The following is a 15,456-nucleotide window of genomic DNA, read 5'->3' on the forward strand; positions in this document are numbered from 1 at the left end:
GAGGTTAGGTGCGTTAGTCAGGGATAAAGTTAGACTAATGGGGAACAGATTTGGATGGGATACTCTTTGGATGGTTGGTTTGGGCTGAAGGGCCTGTTTCCATATTGTAGAGATTCTATACAACTATAGGAAACCATTTAAGCTTTTAGACTTGCTTCAGGGGTTAATCTCTTCACTTCAGCAACAAAGAACACAGGAAACAGGTCCCCAACAGTATGTCATATAGACTTAGCAACTCTTATCAGTTTGTTCTTGCTTATCTGTCATTATTTTAGTCATAGATCTGTACTTCTTTGCTAATAATGCTATTTCTTTATCCCTAAGGAACCTTCCAAAGCAACTTGTATTAAACTAACCTTAAACCTTTTAAGTAATAGCTTAACTTTTCTCTTCACTTGCGAGAGGAGGTAGTACTGGCTGCGCCTGTATTTATTGTCCATGCTGGTAAAATACGGCTGAGTCAGCACAGCTTCATCAAGGGGAGATCATTCCTGAGATACCTGTTCAAATTCGTTGAGGAGGTAATGATGAAGTTAAACAAAGGACAGCCAATGCACGGTATTTGTTTGGATTTCCAGAAGCCCTGTGACAAAGTGGAGGCTGCTAAACAAGATAAGAGCCCATGGTGTTAGGGGCAGGGTACTGGTATGGGTGGAGGATTGGCTGACTGGCAGAAAGCAGAGAGTGGGGATAAAGGGGTCACATGGCAGCTGGTGACTTGTGGAGTTCTGCAGGACTCAGTGTTGGGACGACAACGAATCATGTTCTGCATTAACAATCTGAATGAAGGAGCTGAGCACACTGTTGATAAGTTTTCAGATGACACAAAGATAGGTGGCGGGACAAGTAGTATTGAGGAAGCAGGGAGGCTGCAGGATAAACTGGACATGCCAGGAGAGTAGGCAAAGAATCGACAGATGGAATACAATATTGGAAAAGTGGGTGGTTACACACTTTTGTTATGACACGGTGTAAACACCTCTGCTAATTTAAACCTGACACACAGAGAAGTTCACCTCGTGCCTAATCTGTTAAATTTGGAGGGGCAAAGAAATATCCCAGAGGTCACTATTTAAAGTAAAAAATAATAATTTTATTCTTTAAATCCAACAGAGAACATTAAAACAGCTGTTTACAACTCCTTTCTCTTAAACCTATCTTTTACCTCCCACTCTACAATACTAGTCCGATAAATTCTCTCTTAAATTAACGGCAAAATCAATTTCAAACCCAAGAATACTCTTCGAATGTCAAACCTTCTCTGTAGATTCCTCCAGGTCAACTTTGGTGTTCAGCTGCACAAATTTCTTATAGGCTGTTACCTTTCAGAGAGCTATTTGGCTAGCAGTCTGTTTGTTGGCGCTCATTGCTGTTCTCCCCCAGCTGCTCAAAATGTCCAATTTTGTACCTCAAAACATCAGATCATTTCATTGGTTTGATGTCATCCCAAACACTAAAATTCAACTTCAATTGGATTTTGGCATCTGGGGCATAATTTAAACAGATTGGCCAAATTTGAATTTGTTTTTGTTCCATGGCAACAGCACCAGCTATGTATGTCATCCAAATGTTACATGAAATCTTTCAGTACACTATGTGCTTCTCTAAGTCCTTGTCAGCTTCTTCTCTCTTAAAGGTACAGTACACACCTACGTCTTCATTACACCTTGGAAGGAAGAATAAGGGCATAAACTGTTTTCTATACGGGGAAAACCTTTGAAAATCTGAAGCATATAGGAACGTAAGAGTCCTAGTTCAGGATTCTCTTAAGGTTAACATGCAGGTTCAGTTAGCTGTTTGGAAGGCAAATGCAATGTTAGCAATCATTTCAAAACAGCTTGAATATAAGAGCAGTGATGTACTGCTGAGGCTGTATAATGCCCTGCTCAGATCGCATTTGGAATATTGTGAGCAGTTTTGGGCCCTATATCTAAGGAAGAATGTGTAGGCTTTGGAACGGGATGCAAAAGAGATTTACAAGAAAGGATTGTCATTTGACTTGCAGTTGAGGAGTCTCGGTCTGTATTAGAATCATAGAAGTCTTACAGTGTGGAAGCAGGCCATTTGGCCCAACAGGTGTGCAGCGACCCTTCGCAGAGCATCCCACCCAGTCCCACCCCAACCCTATCACCCTGCTTTTTCCATGGCTAATCCACCTAGCATACACATCCCTGGACACGTACAGGCAATTTAACGTGGCCAATCCACCTGACCTGCACATTTTTGGATTGTGCGAGGAAACCAGAGCACCCAGAGGAAACCTGCACAGACACAGAGAATGTGCAGACTCCACACAATTGCTCAAGGGTAGAATTGAACTTGGGTCCCTAATGCTGTGAGATAGTAGTGCTAGACACTAAGCCACCCCATGTACTGGATTATGTCTAGAAGGATGAGATGAGAATAGTGAAAGGCCTGGATACAGTGAATGTGGAGAAGATGTTTCCATTGGTAGGAGAGACTAGGACCAAGGGCACTGTCTCAGAGTGAAGCAAGGACCCTTTAGAACTAAGGTGAGGCTAAATTTCTTCAGCCAGAGGGTAATGAACCTGAGGAACTCATTGCTGCAGAAAAACTGTAGAGGACAAGCCACAATCTTTAAGACAGAGATGGATAGGTTTTTGATTAGTGAGGGGATTACGGATTATTGTGAGAAAGCAGGAGAATGGGGTTGAGAAATAAATTAGCCATGACCTAATGGCAGAGTAGAATCTATGGGCAGAATGGCCTCATTCTGCTCCTACGAATTTACCACATGCAACGCTATGGGACCTGGCCTCATCAGGTACGCAACGTGTGGGATCCAGTTATTATTCGTCTGTTACCACTCTATACTTCAGCGTGGCCTCATCACCTCCAGAAGATGCAAATTTACTTCATCATTCAGTTGACACAAGCCTCTGAGGGCACTGCCTCGTTAGAACGACTTGCTCTGTCAAAAAAATGTCTTGACATTCTGTGATATCAAATTAAATATGAACGTGCAGCGTATTATAGCGTTTCAAAACTTAGTTACAATGAACACATTTGCCAAGTGGCTGTTAGGAACCATTCTCAGAATTAGCAGCAGGGGAAGGACCCGTTTCGAACTGGGTATTTCTACAACCGGATACAGCAGATATTTTGATGGGGTTCAACTTCTCAAGTCATTGTGGGGTCGCCCTGGAACAGTTCCTTGACAAAGGGGTTTATTTTTAAAAGGGTGCTTGGGGCCGAGAGTAATTGTTGGGAATGGGAGGTTGTCTATTTTTACCCAGTGCATTTGGGCTTGCCCTGTTTCCGTATTCAGTAGTGGCCAGTGCCTGGAGGAGGAAGGCGGAAGGAACGCGGAGACAATGCCGGGCCTCGCTGCTCTTGTTACTGTAGCCACTTTGGGAATGTTGCAATGTCTCCGCGTTCCAGGGGCGAGCTCCGGGAAAGCGGGCGGCTTCCAGGCATTTGTGATCGCCCACAGCCATATGGACGTCGGCTGGGTTTACACCGTCCAGGTATGCCCGGGGGACAGGGGGAGCTGGGGAAGCAGCAGTGGCGTTCCCCAGCGAGATCAGCCACAATTGCTCACTCTCCAGCTGAGACACACCGCAAGCCTTCATATCAAACCCACAACCCTCAGCTCCCGATCCTGGACCTCCATCCCGAACAATCATAGAGTTCTAAAACAAAACCAGAAACTGCTGGAAAAACTCAGCAGAGATGTTGCCAGACCTTACTCCATTTACCCTTGTGCAGAACTGATTGGAGCTAGGAAAAGGTGAGCATATACGGTGGAGAAGGGGTTGAGGACAGGACAGGTGGAGACCAGCCCAGAGAGGGAGGAACAGTTGGGTAGACAATGTCAGTCAGTCTGGGAGAATCAATAGTTGCTAATGGCAACCTAGTTAAAAATCACACAACACTAGGTTATAGTCCAACAGGTTCATTAGGAAGCACTAGCTTTCGGAGCGCTGCTCCTTCGTCAGGTGACAACCAATTAGTGGCTGACAGTGGGTTTTTGTGGTAGCAGCCCATGTGATGACAAGGCCTAGTGTGTGTGTGGGCTGGGGAGGGACGGAGAAGGTGCTCAAATCCTAAAATTATTGAAATTGACATTGAGTCCAAAAGGTTGCAGGGTTCCCAAGCCCAGAAAATGAGATGTTGTTCTTCCAGCTTATGCTGAGTTTTGCTGGAGCACTGCAGCAAGCCTGAGATAGAGATGTTGGCCTGGGAATATCGTGCAGTATTGAAGAGGCAAGCAACCGGAAGCTCAGAGTCATTTTTGTGGAACCCGTCCCCATCCACCACCACCCTCCTCTGCCTGGCCGAGAATATATACGTTCAAGCAAAAATCACATTTCAAATCAGGAATTTTATTCTCCTGCTGGAAGAGGGGGAGTCATGTTGGGGTGATTGCAAGAGACAGGCAGCAGCCAAGGTGTTTCTAAGCCCAGTCAAAAAGAAGCAAAAATGTTTGAACTGATTGCAGTTTACACGTTCACAGGATGTCATACAGCACTTTACAACAGTGGGTACTGTTGGAATGTGAAGGTATATATTTGCACAGCAAGCTCCCCCAAACAATGTGAAATGACCAGATAATCTACTTTAATGTTGTTGATCGAGGGGTGCTTTTTTGACAGGACACTGGGGTCGCCTCTTTTGCTGCAGCTCATAATAGTGCCTGGGGTCATTTGCATCCATCAGAGCAGGCAGAGACTGCAGCTTAAAATTGACGGGCAGTGCAGGAACCGCTCAGTACTGCACACTGTCCTGTCCGCTTGGGGTTTTGAGTTCAAGCCCTAGAATAAGAGTTGAACCGAGAACCTTGTGACTCAGCCAAGACTGCTACCAACTGAACAAGTTAAAACATTGTGTGATTCGATGCTTTTTAAACATTAAACTGACTGAGCTTCATATTCCTCAACTAAGATGTGGCAAGTTAATAGCATAGAGTTTTGCAGCATCTGCAAAATCCAGTTCAAAAGCTTAAGTTGCTTCATGAAGTTTAGCTGAAATAATACAGACAAACGATTGTTTACTTTTACTTAATTTGTTTTCTTAATTAGGTTTTTCTTTAAATAAAAACTAACTTACTTTTTTTGTAATAAAATGTATGTTTGTTGCTGAAGCAGCACAGATATTTAGTCGCTGTCACTGTCCTGTTCGACAAAGAGCTGAACACACCAGTTAAACTGAGCAACTGGTAGTGAATACGCAGACTTCCAGACCTAATAATTTAGTGACCAGGCTGGATAAATTTACAGTGAGCCCAAGAAATTAAGTGGATGGAGGACTATATTTCTGCTCTGAAGTAACTGCACAGAGGCCGGTATCCCATCACCAAGCCAGCCTTTACATATACAAAGATCATAATGAATGGTGGTGCTGACTCGAAGGGCAAAATGACCTACTCCTGCACCTATTGTCTATAGCCAGCTGTCAGAGTGAGCAGAACCTCTGACATTCCTGATTATCTTTTTTATTTGAGCCAGCTCTCAGAGTGAACAGGACGTCTGACACTCCTTTCTATTTTTTCTTTTTTCCTTTTTTTACTTTTTTCCTTCTTTCCCCCACACTACAGCCTGACAGTGGTAGTGCTTTTTTTGATTTCCTGTTTTTTTTTAAATGCCCCCACACTACCGCCTAACTACGGCAGTGCTTATATTTTCCCCAGCACCCATGTTGTGTGTATGCAGGTGTGAGACCCAGTGAAAGCCACAAGGTACACAAATCTTCATTCACTTTCCGCCACCAAGAAGAAAGGAAACACCCGAGTGGCCAGTGACAAGTAATGCCCTTCACATCAAAGGGCAATGCTGCATGATCAAACAGTGAAGAGGAGGGCAGGGATTAAATCAAAATAGAAATGGAGGGAGACATAATGCACTCCACTCCCTTTGGTGCCCACCTCTCACTGAAGATCTCGAGGATGTTGGTGGACACTGCATGCTCCTTCTCCAGGGACACCGCCTCCATGTCCCATGGCCTGGACCGGTTTATGGTCAGTTTGGCCAGGCCCAGCAGCAGACCCACAAGGAGGTCCTCAGATCTACCTTCCCCCCTCCTCACCGGGTGCCCAAAGATCAGCAGGTTGGGACTGAAGTGCAACCAAAATCAGAGGAGATGGTTTTTAAGAAAATCAAAAAGGGAGTGCAATCCCGCCCACACCCAATATATACGGACTCCACAGTACCACAGAACAAGCAGTTGGACTGGGAGTCCGTGAACCACTGCAATCCGCGGTTGCAGGTGACCGCTGTGTGCAGCACCTTCCACCCCAGATCCCCAAGAGAAAGGGGGAGGACTCCCGCGTAGAGAGCTCTCCACCTTGGATCCCCACCGCCCGGTGGCAAATGGGCATGCCAAGGCGTGTCTGGGCAGTGGATGAGTGAGAAGACGTGGGCAGTGTGCAGCAGCAGTCTGTACAGGGCCCACCGTTTTATGTCCCTAAAGGGGGAAAAACTAAAACTCCGGAAGCTGCTTAGGTTGTGAGGCACAGGCTCCCTTGGGAAGTATGGGGACACTCCTGATATTTTTTTTTTCCCAAGTGGCTAGTGACAAGCAGTGCCCTTCACATCAAAAGACACTTTATCTGTCAGCCAGGGCTCTCTGACTGGACCAGATTAACAGCCCTAATCGGAGAACTCATATTCTATGATGTCCATCTGGCTGACCTTGTTACAATTACTACAAACTTCACAACTCCACATTTCATTAAGATTGCCCTTGCATGTGATGTTGGATATCATGGCTGGAGCAGATTACCTAACTCCCATCCCTGATTAGCAGCTAAAATTTGTTATGACACAATTTTCTTTTCCTTGGTCTGCATTTAGAGGGTAGATTACATCAGCAACTTCTAAAACAAACTGTTGGAGCAAGAGAATTGGAGTATGATATAAGAATTTGGACATCTTTGTACATTTTTATTGGGCTTTGGTAAAATAGAAACTAGAGTACCATGTGTAGTTTTGGTTTCCATATTTAAAGAAAGTATTCTTGCATTGTAGTAGGCATAACAAAGTTAATTAGATTGGTTCCTGGAATAAAAGACTGAGTAATTTGAGCCTATATTCTGTTGAGTTTAGAAAAATGAGAGGGTATCCCATTGAAACTTATGCAACTGTAAATTAGCTTGACAGAGACTGAGGTGCTATTTCCCCTTGCTAGGCAGTCTTGCTAGAACATGGCACAATCTCAGGTTATGTTGTTGGTCATTTAGGACTGAAATAAAAAAATTCTTCAATCAGAAACGTGTGAATCTTTGGAATTTGGTAATATACAATACAATGGAGGACCAAAACAGGTCCTTCGGCCCACCAAGCCTATGCCACTTCTTAATCTTAATTTCGATCCACTACTTATTGCCCATACATGGTTTCTATCAGTCTGTTCACCTCACTTTCATGAGTTTATCAAGATACACTTTAAATGTTGCTGATGTACCTGCTTCCACCACTTCCACTGGCAGTGTGTTCCAGGCACCCACCACCCTCTGTGTAAACATTTCCCCTGCACTTTTTCCCCTCTCACCTTGAACCTGTGCCCTCTTGTAGTTGACCATTCCACCCTGGGTAAAAGCCTCTGACTATTCACCCTATGTGGGCCTCTCATTATTTTGTAGACCTCTATCAGGTTGCCTGTCGGCCAAGTGCCATGCTTCTGCTCCTCTGTCTTACTCAGTAATGTAAACTTCTTCCATTCCTCCACCAAAATATGTACAATTTTGACATTAAAGGAGTAGTTTGCCTTTGTTTGTAGTGTTTTATCAGTTAAATGTGCAGGGATGAGGAGCATGGACCATTGAATCTAATGAGGAGAAAGTGAGGATTGCAGATGCTGGAGATCAGAGTCAAAAAGTGTGGGGCTGGAAAAGCACAGCCGGTCAGGCAGCATCCGAGCATAAGCTCTTCATCATTGAATCCAATGAGGCAACTAAGGGCTTTTACGTGAGGTCAATGAAGGTTTGAAGTTGAAATAGCAGAAATTCAATAACTTCACCATTGCTTAGTTTAGCTGTGAAGAAGGACACAGAGCAACCTAGATTAAGAAGAATTGAAAGAGGGGCAATATCAACATGTTGAGAAAAGACCTGACTTGGGTAAATTGGAATGAAAGATTCGTAGGCAAAATTGTCACAGAACCATGGGTGTCTTTAAAGAGGAAATGATTAAGGTACACTCAAGGTGCATCCCCACAGGGGGAAAGGGAGGCTAACCAAAGCCAGAGCTCCCTGGGTAACCGAGTAGATGGTAAATGAGATGAACCAGAAAGTGCTGCATGTGACAGATGTCAGGTTGATAATAAAAAGCAGGCTGAATATAGAAAGATACCATCTGCCTTCGCAGGTGGACACAAAAGATCCGAAGGCACTACTTAAAAGAGGAGCAGCTTAATTATTCCCAGTGTTCTGTCCAATAGTTATTCTTCAATCAACGTCATAGAAAGCATGCAATCTGGTTATTTTCAGCTGTACATGCTGTACATGATTTGGCTGTCGTGTTTACTAATGACCACAGTGGTTGCACTTCAGAAGTACTAACTTGGTTACAAAGCACTTTGAGATACCCACCTGTCGTGAAAATCTTTGAATAAATGCAAGTCTTTCTTTTCATAGAATCCCTACATTGTGGAAAGAGGCCATTCAGCCATTGTGGAAAGAGGCCATTGTGGAAAGAGGCCATTGTGGGAGGAAACCCACTCAGACACAGGGAGAATGTGCAAACTCCGCAATTTCCCTTCCCACATGGTTAAAGATGCCCTCCAATGCATCTCGTCCACATCCCGCACCTCCGCCCTCAGACCCCACCCCTCCAACTGTAACAAGGACAGAACTCCCCTGGTGCTCACCTTCCACCCTACCAACCTTCGCATAAAGCAAATCATCCGCCGACATTTGCGCCACCTCCAAACAGACCCCACCAGCGGGGATATATTTCCCTCCCCACCCCTTCCCTCCTTCCTTAAAGACCGTTCCCTCCATGACTATCTGGTCAGGTCCATGCCCCCCAACAACCCACCCTCCCATCCTGGCACCTTCCCCTGCCATCGCAGGAATTGCAAAACCTGCACCCACACCTCCTCCCTCACCTCCATCCAAGGCCCTAAAGGAGCCTTCCACATCCATCAAAGTTTTACTTGCACATCCACCAATATCATTTATTGTATCCGTTACTCCCGATGTGGTCTCCTCTACATTGGGGAGACTGGACGCCTCCTACAAGAGCGCTTTAGGGAACATCTCTGGGACACCCGCACCAATCAACCACACTGCCCTGTGGCCCAACATTTCAACTCCCCCTCCCACTCTGCCAAGGACATGGAGGTCCTGGGCCTCCTTCACCGCGGCTCCCTCACCACCAGACGCCTGGAGGAAGAAAGCCTCATCTTCCGCCTCGGAGCACTTCAACCCCAGGGCATCAATGTGGACTTCAACAGTTTCCTCATTTCCCCTTTCCCCACCTCACCCCAGTTCCAAACTTCCAGCTTAGCACTGTCCCCATGACTTGTCCTACCTGCCAATCTTCTTTTCCACCTATTCACTCCACCCTCCTCCCTGACCTATCATCTTCATCCCCTCCCCCACTCACCTATTGTACTCTATGCTATTTTCTCCCCACCCCCACCCTCCTCTCATTTATCTCTCCACCCTTCAGGCACTCTGCCTGTATTCCTGACGAAGGGCTTTTGCCCGAAACGTCGATTTTCCTGCTCCTCGGATGCTGCCTGTGCTTTTCCAAAACCACTAATCCAGAATCTGGTTTCCAGCATCTGCAGTCATTGTTTTCACCTACATCTATCTAACCTTATATTTCTCACCCACTCTGGTAATTCGGAGTGGGGCCATTCGGCGCAGCCATTTTGGTGTGAGCGATTTGGCGCGGCTGGTGTGGCGCAGCCCGTTTTGGTGCAGACCCATTTCGGCGCAGAACTGTTTTGTAGTTCTTCAGTAGTTTGTAGTTATTATTAAAGTAAAATATAACCCATTAAAATGCCATCAGCAATTTTGTTGTCAAAACGTGGAAAGGAAATGTGCTCATACGACGGCTGTATTTATGTATGTTATTTGGAAATTTATTGACAGCTTACGAAAAGTTCAGAGAGGAAGGGACATTTACTATGAGCATCTCGAAGCAGGGCACGATATTCCGTTGAAATTAAAGAAATTCAGGGAAGCAGTTGCTGGAATACAAACACTCGTAAGAAGATTTAGTGAGAGAAATGACGTTGAGTATTTACGAGGGATTGCCCATAATTTTGAATAAACTTCATATTTTAGATTTTTCATATTTACCTTATTTCTTTTATTTTTATTTTCTTTTTAACATTTTTACTAAAGAGGATAAACATTATTTTTCTTTTTATTGCTTTCATCAATGCTTTTAACTAAGCCTGAAAAGGAATAAATATGAACTGCGCCGAAACAGTTCTGCGCCTAAATGGGTTTGCGCCAAAATGGCTGCGCCGAATGGTCCTACACCCGGTAATTATCTATTTTTTCCTGCAATAGATCCATGCTATTTATTCCAACCATTCCACATTCCATATTTTTACCAATCTTTTGATAAAGAATTTTTACCTGAATTCTTTATTGGATTTATTTGTGACTGTCTCTATGTATGGTCCTGAGTTTTGAACCCTCTTTTAAGTAGTAATACATTCTATATTATCTGCCCAATCAAATCAATTCATAATTTTAAAGATCTCCATCAGGTCCCCTGTGTGTCTCTGCTTTGACATATATTTTTATAGTTTGTGAATTCTTTTTCATTACAAGCACTGCACCTGCAACATGCAGGACCTAAAGTTCCCTTGAAATACCTTTAGATATGTACTGATAAAAAGTAATAATTAAACACAATATCCTTGACATGAATCCACACAGTCAGCTGAAAGTCCTGCAGTTTGTCAAGTGTTTAAGCACATTGAATTTATCATCTTTTAATTTACAGATAATATATACATTCTGCTAAATACTGTATAGTTATCAATGGCTCTTTAAAGTAAGATTGTTGATCTTAAATCAGTGTTCTCGAAAATCTACATGAAATGACCATGTTAAATAATGATTTTAAATTCAATTTTCATTTTTTCAAAACATTATACTGACTAGACTTTGTGCTTTTCATTTTACCTACTCTTTCTTCACTCTAAGATGCATATAATGAACTTGCCCTGCAAGTTTTAATTCTGTGGCTAACCTTAGAGAGCTTGATATGCCAGCACGAACATCTTCTGTTCTGAGGGCAAAATTCACAAGGCTTAAAATAAACCTTTTTTCAACGTCAATTCTGTTTTTGTCCTGTTCTGCAAGCTTGTAGAGAACTATATATAATGAGTCTGACCAGACGTAAAAGTTGATGTGATTGTGAAGTACATGAAATATGCCAGATTTGTGTTTGAAATTGGAATGATAACTAATTTCACCAAATCTTTTCTTCTACTTTGTTTTAAAAATGTTAAATCATTAACCGCACAAACCCAGTTTAATGAAAAGGTTCATTTTGCAGAAGAGAATGCAACTTGGTAATGTAGCTCACCTATATGACATTTATGTGAAAATTCTGGATTGGTGTTGCTGGAAGAGCACAGCAGTTCAGGCAGCATCCAAGGAGCTTCGAAATCGACCTGATGAAGGGCTTTTGCCCGAAACATCGATTTCGAAGCTCCTTGGATGCTGCCTGAACTGCTGTGCTCTTCCAGCACCACTAATCCAGAATCTGGTTTCCAGCATCTGCAGTCATTGTTTTTACCCCATTTATGCGAAAATGTCTGTGCTAGCCCCTATTTCCTTTCTCAGTTCTGGATTATTGCCAGGCCATCTTTTATCTATAATTGTTTATGTTTGTGGCAGTTGGACACTATGGCTGATTCTAGTGACTTGAAATCTAAAGCACAGAAGGTGAGATTGCTGGATGCCAACAACACAGAATAGGCTCACAATGAGTCATCTGATTTTCACCTGTTCAACCTTCTTTGAAGTTCAGAAGTGATAAATTGAAACTCTTTTTAGAGACTCATTTCTTGATCTTACTATCACATTTACTTAATTTGAATATAAAAATCGAGACAATATTTTCTGAGCCATTGCAATACAGAAGTTGCTGCAGTAAAAAATCTGCTGCTAATTTGCAGTGAACCCATTTTTCCTTGCAGAAGATAGATCTATTCAACAGCCATTGTCTCAGGTTTGTGCTGAATTACTTATTATTGCTGGGACTATTGTCAAGACCTTACAAATGGTGATTGTTATTGCTGGTAGAGGGAGCTGTGTATAAATCTGAGAACGTTATAACTTAAACCTTTAACAAATTTTCTTATCTAACAGGAGAGCATGCATGCATATGCGGCCAACGTTTACACGACCGTGGTAGAAGAATTGGTAAAAGGGAAACAGCACAAGTTTATTGTGGTGGAACAGGAATTCTTCCGGCTATGGTGGGACAAGGTGGCCACTGATGCACAGAAAGAGCAGGTAATAAGAAAAAATGTACAGTGGTATTTTTATATTCTGTTAGACTGATTGTTGAACCTTATAACCACTAAACAGACTTTTGTAGTCTTAGGCATTGGATGCAATAATTTTTGAAGGGGAACTGTGTAAGTATCTGAAGAGGAGGAAGTTACAGCTCAATATTGAAAACAAAGGGAAGTGAGATAAAGGGAAGCAAAATACAGCTAATGCTGAAGATCTGAAATAAGAACAGAAAATGTTAGAGAAACTCAGCAGGTCTGGTAGCATCTGAGAAGAGAGACCTCAGTTTAAATTCTGAGTCCAATTTTTGTTTTATTCGGTTGTGGGGCATGGCTGTTGCTGGCTGGCCCTTAAGTTATTGTTAAAAAGGTGCCTTCTATTGGTCCACTAGCATAAATTATGGTTTCTTGGTTGATTTTCTGAAGATGATAGTCAGATCACCTTTACAGTTCACTCAGATAAAAGCAGTAATAAATAAAACTTTATTTTCTATTCTCTGAGCATCCAACGGCTGCTCATGGGAGGGGAGGCAGGAAGCTTTCAAATCTTCATCAGCACCAACAGCCAGACTGTTTCTCACAGAAAACATAGTTCAAAATCCATTTCCAAATCTAGTCCATCCCTGACAGACTAACTGTCTCCCCCAGTTGCCGTTCAACATCTAGTATCTGCTTGAGCATAATGTCTTTTCCAGACTAATGGAACCAATTCCTAGGTACTGACCTCAGTAATAGCTAACTTCTGCTATATGTTAATGCGTTGTGTTCTTTCCCAATGATGAGCCATCTGCAGAACCTTTTGATCAGAAACCAATCTGCAATTAATTTCCAGGCTTGGCCTCATGAATAAACATGAGATTCTTTACTTTTTTCTTTTTAACACAAGCTGTTACCCACAGTCCAAAAGTCATCTTTAGCTCTTAGTTCCTATTCCACAGCTTCAAACCAGAATTAATAAAAGAATAAAATAAATAATGAAAATCAGCAAAGGGTTGAACAATTCCATTTAAAGCATGTCGATTATAAAAACTGTGCCCTTCCAGCAGGAACAAACCACATTTACAATGAGTGTTAATTTCAGGTGCATAAGTTGCTGGATGAAGGACGTTTGGAGTTTGTCATTGGAGGTCAGGTGATGCACGATGAAGCAGTAACAGAACTCAGCTCACAGATCTTACAGCTCACAGGTTAGTAGCGCACTCCCCCCAACGTTAATTCAAAACAACAACGTTGAGCTGTTTGACAACATGTCGCTTTACGTTCCCAGTTGTGTGTAAAAACCAACTTTACTTTTTAACACCTTCAAAGCTGAATGCCATTTCCCGCCTTCACAGCGTAGGTTTGCATTCTTTCCTAAAGGGCAGTAGATAACTTCTTCAACTGCGATTGAAGAAATATGCAACAAATTAAAAGTTGCAACTTTATTTCGGTAAGCACAGTTCCTGCATGTCAGTCATTACAGAACATTAGTTGAATGTGTCTCTCAGCATGTCCTTTTGGCTCTGATGGCGTGTGTGCACCCGAAGTGTCACAAGCATGGCGTCTTCTTTTGAAATTGCTGACTGACAGGCCTGCTGCATTCTTGACAGAAATTGCTGTTACTGCACGACATCATTATCTTTTCGAGTCTTATTTATCAAAGATGTTAAGTGTTTTTACATTTAATCTTTAAAGTACGATGGTGTTACTCCCATATTCAGTTGCATTAATGATATTTCTAATGGCATTTGTCTCCCATTAATATGTACAGATCTTAATATGTAATGCTCTTAAGCTGTTTTCATTCCCATGATGTTGAGGTATTTATGAGGGTGGCTCTGTCTTTGCAGAAGGACATGGTTTCCTGTATGAAACATTTGGAACAAGACCTCAGTTTTCATGGCATGTGGATCCCTTTGGTGCCTCAGCCACTACCCCAACAGTGTTTGCTTTGGCCGGATTTAATGCTCATCTCATCTCTCGGATTGACTATGATGAAAAGGAAATGATGCAGAAAAACAAGGTGAACAGAAGAGCGGGGAAAGCTTTGGGTTGATCTCACTGTTAAAGTCGTTCAAATCCAGACCTGTCTGTATTTTTGTGCATGTATGCTCTAGTGTAATAGGTTCATGCTCCTACATTCTAGTTTTCTTCCAGTGAGGTACAAGGCTCTATCGAATGTAATAATAGAGTTTCACATTTATAAATCCTGTCACCGAGATGGTTGGAAGGACTATCTGTGTTTTAATCAGTCACTGCTCGCAGTTACACAGGATGAAGCTTAATTTGAGTGGTGAGGCAAAATGATTGCTAGTGAATCACTCGCCCTGTTGTTGAAATGTCAAACTGCTAATGAATCATTGCCACACGTTTTATGACTGTGTCCAATTTAGGCTTTCTGGTATTGTAAGGTTGTTTGAACTACCATATATTTTTTAATGACACAGTGTTAGAGTGAGTGGGGAACTTTATCCTCAAAATGAAATGCAATCAGAAATGTTGGTAGTTCCCGCTCACTTTTATCCCTGTATCACAACTCAGTTGGGATCTGAAGTGTTTTGCTGAATAGTCTCGCAGACTTGTGACACAGAGAGATACACAGGATGAGTTCCCTGAGATTTTTCGTTGAGATATTTAGATCATTGATAGTCACAGGTGAGGTGTGGATTGGAGGAGTGGAGGTTGGCTAACATGGTGCCACTATTTAAGAAAGGTGGTAAAGAAAATCCAGGTCACTAGAGACCAGTGAGCCTTTCATCGGTGATGGGCAAGTAGTTGGAGGGAATCCTGGGGGACAGGATTTACATGTATTGGGAAAGGCAAAGACTGATTAGGGATAGTCAGCATGGCTTTGTGCATGGAAAATCATCTCTCACAAATTTGTTTGAATTTTTTGAAGAAGTAACCAAGAGGATTGATGAGGTCAGAGCGGTAGATGTGATCTATATGGACTTCAGTAAGTCATTCAACATGATTCCTCATGGTTAGCAAGGTGAGATCATGTGGAATACAGGGAGAACTAGCCAT

The 15,456-nt window shown here is 42.7% G+C and overlaps 1 protein-coding gene across 1 annotated transcript in view; it reads left to right on the forward strand.

The window, feature by feature from the left end:
- The first annotated feature begins 3,296 nt into the window (after positions 1-3,296).
- The window catches only part of man2b2 (mannosidase, alpha, class 2B, member 2), a 68,322-nt gene continuing 56,162 nt past the window's right edge, over positions 3,297-15,456 (forward strand). Inside the window, exons 1-4 of the mRNA XM_043674218.2 lie at positions 3,297-3,488; positions 12,305-12,451; positions 13,532-13,637; positions 14,280-14,452. Of these exons, the coding sequence (XP_043530153.2) occupies positions 3,336-3,488; positions 12,305-12,451; positions 13,532-13,637; positions 14,280-14,452 (579 nt within the window). The 5' untranslated portion in view covers positions 3,297-3,335. The remainder of the gene's footprint in view (positions 3,489-12,304; positions 12,452-13,531; positions 13,638-14,279; positions 14,453-15,456) is intronic.

This window comes from Chiloscyllium plagiosum, unplaced genomic scaffold (genome assembly GCF_037043375.1).
Source record: "Chiloscyllium plagiosum isolate Xiang-an unplaced genomic scaffold, Cpla_swu_hap1 HiC_scaffold_36, whole genome shotgun sequence".
NCBI classification, from domain to species: Eukaryota; Metazoa; Chordata; class Chondrichthyes; order Orectolobiformes; family Hemiscylliidae; genus Chiloscyllium; species Chiloscyllium plagiosum.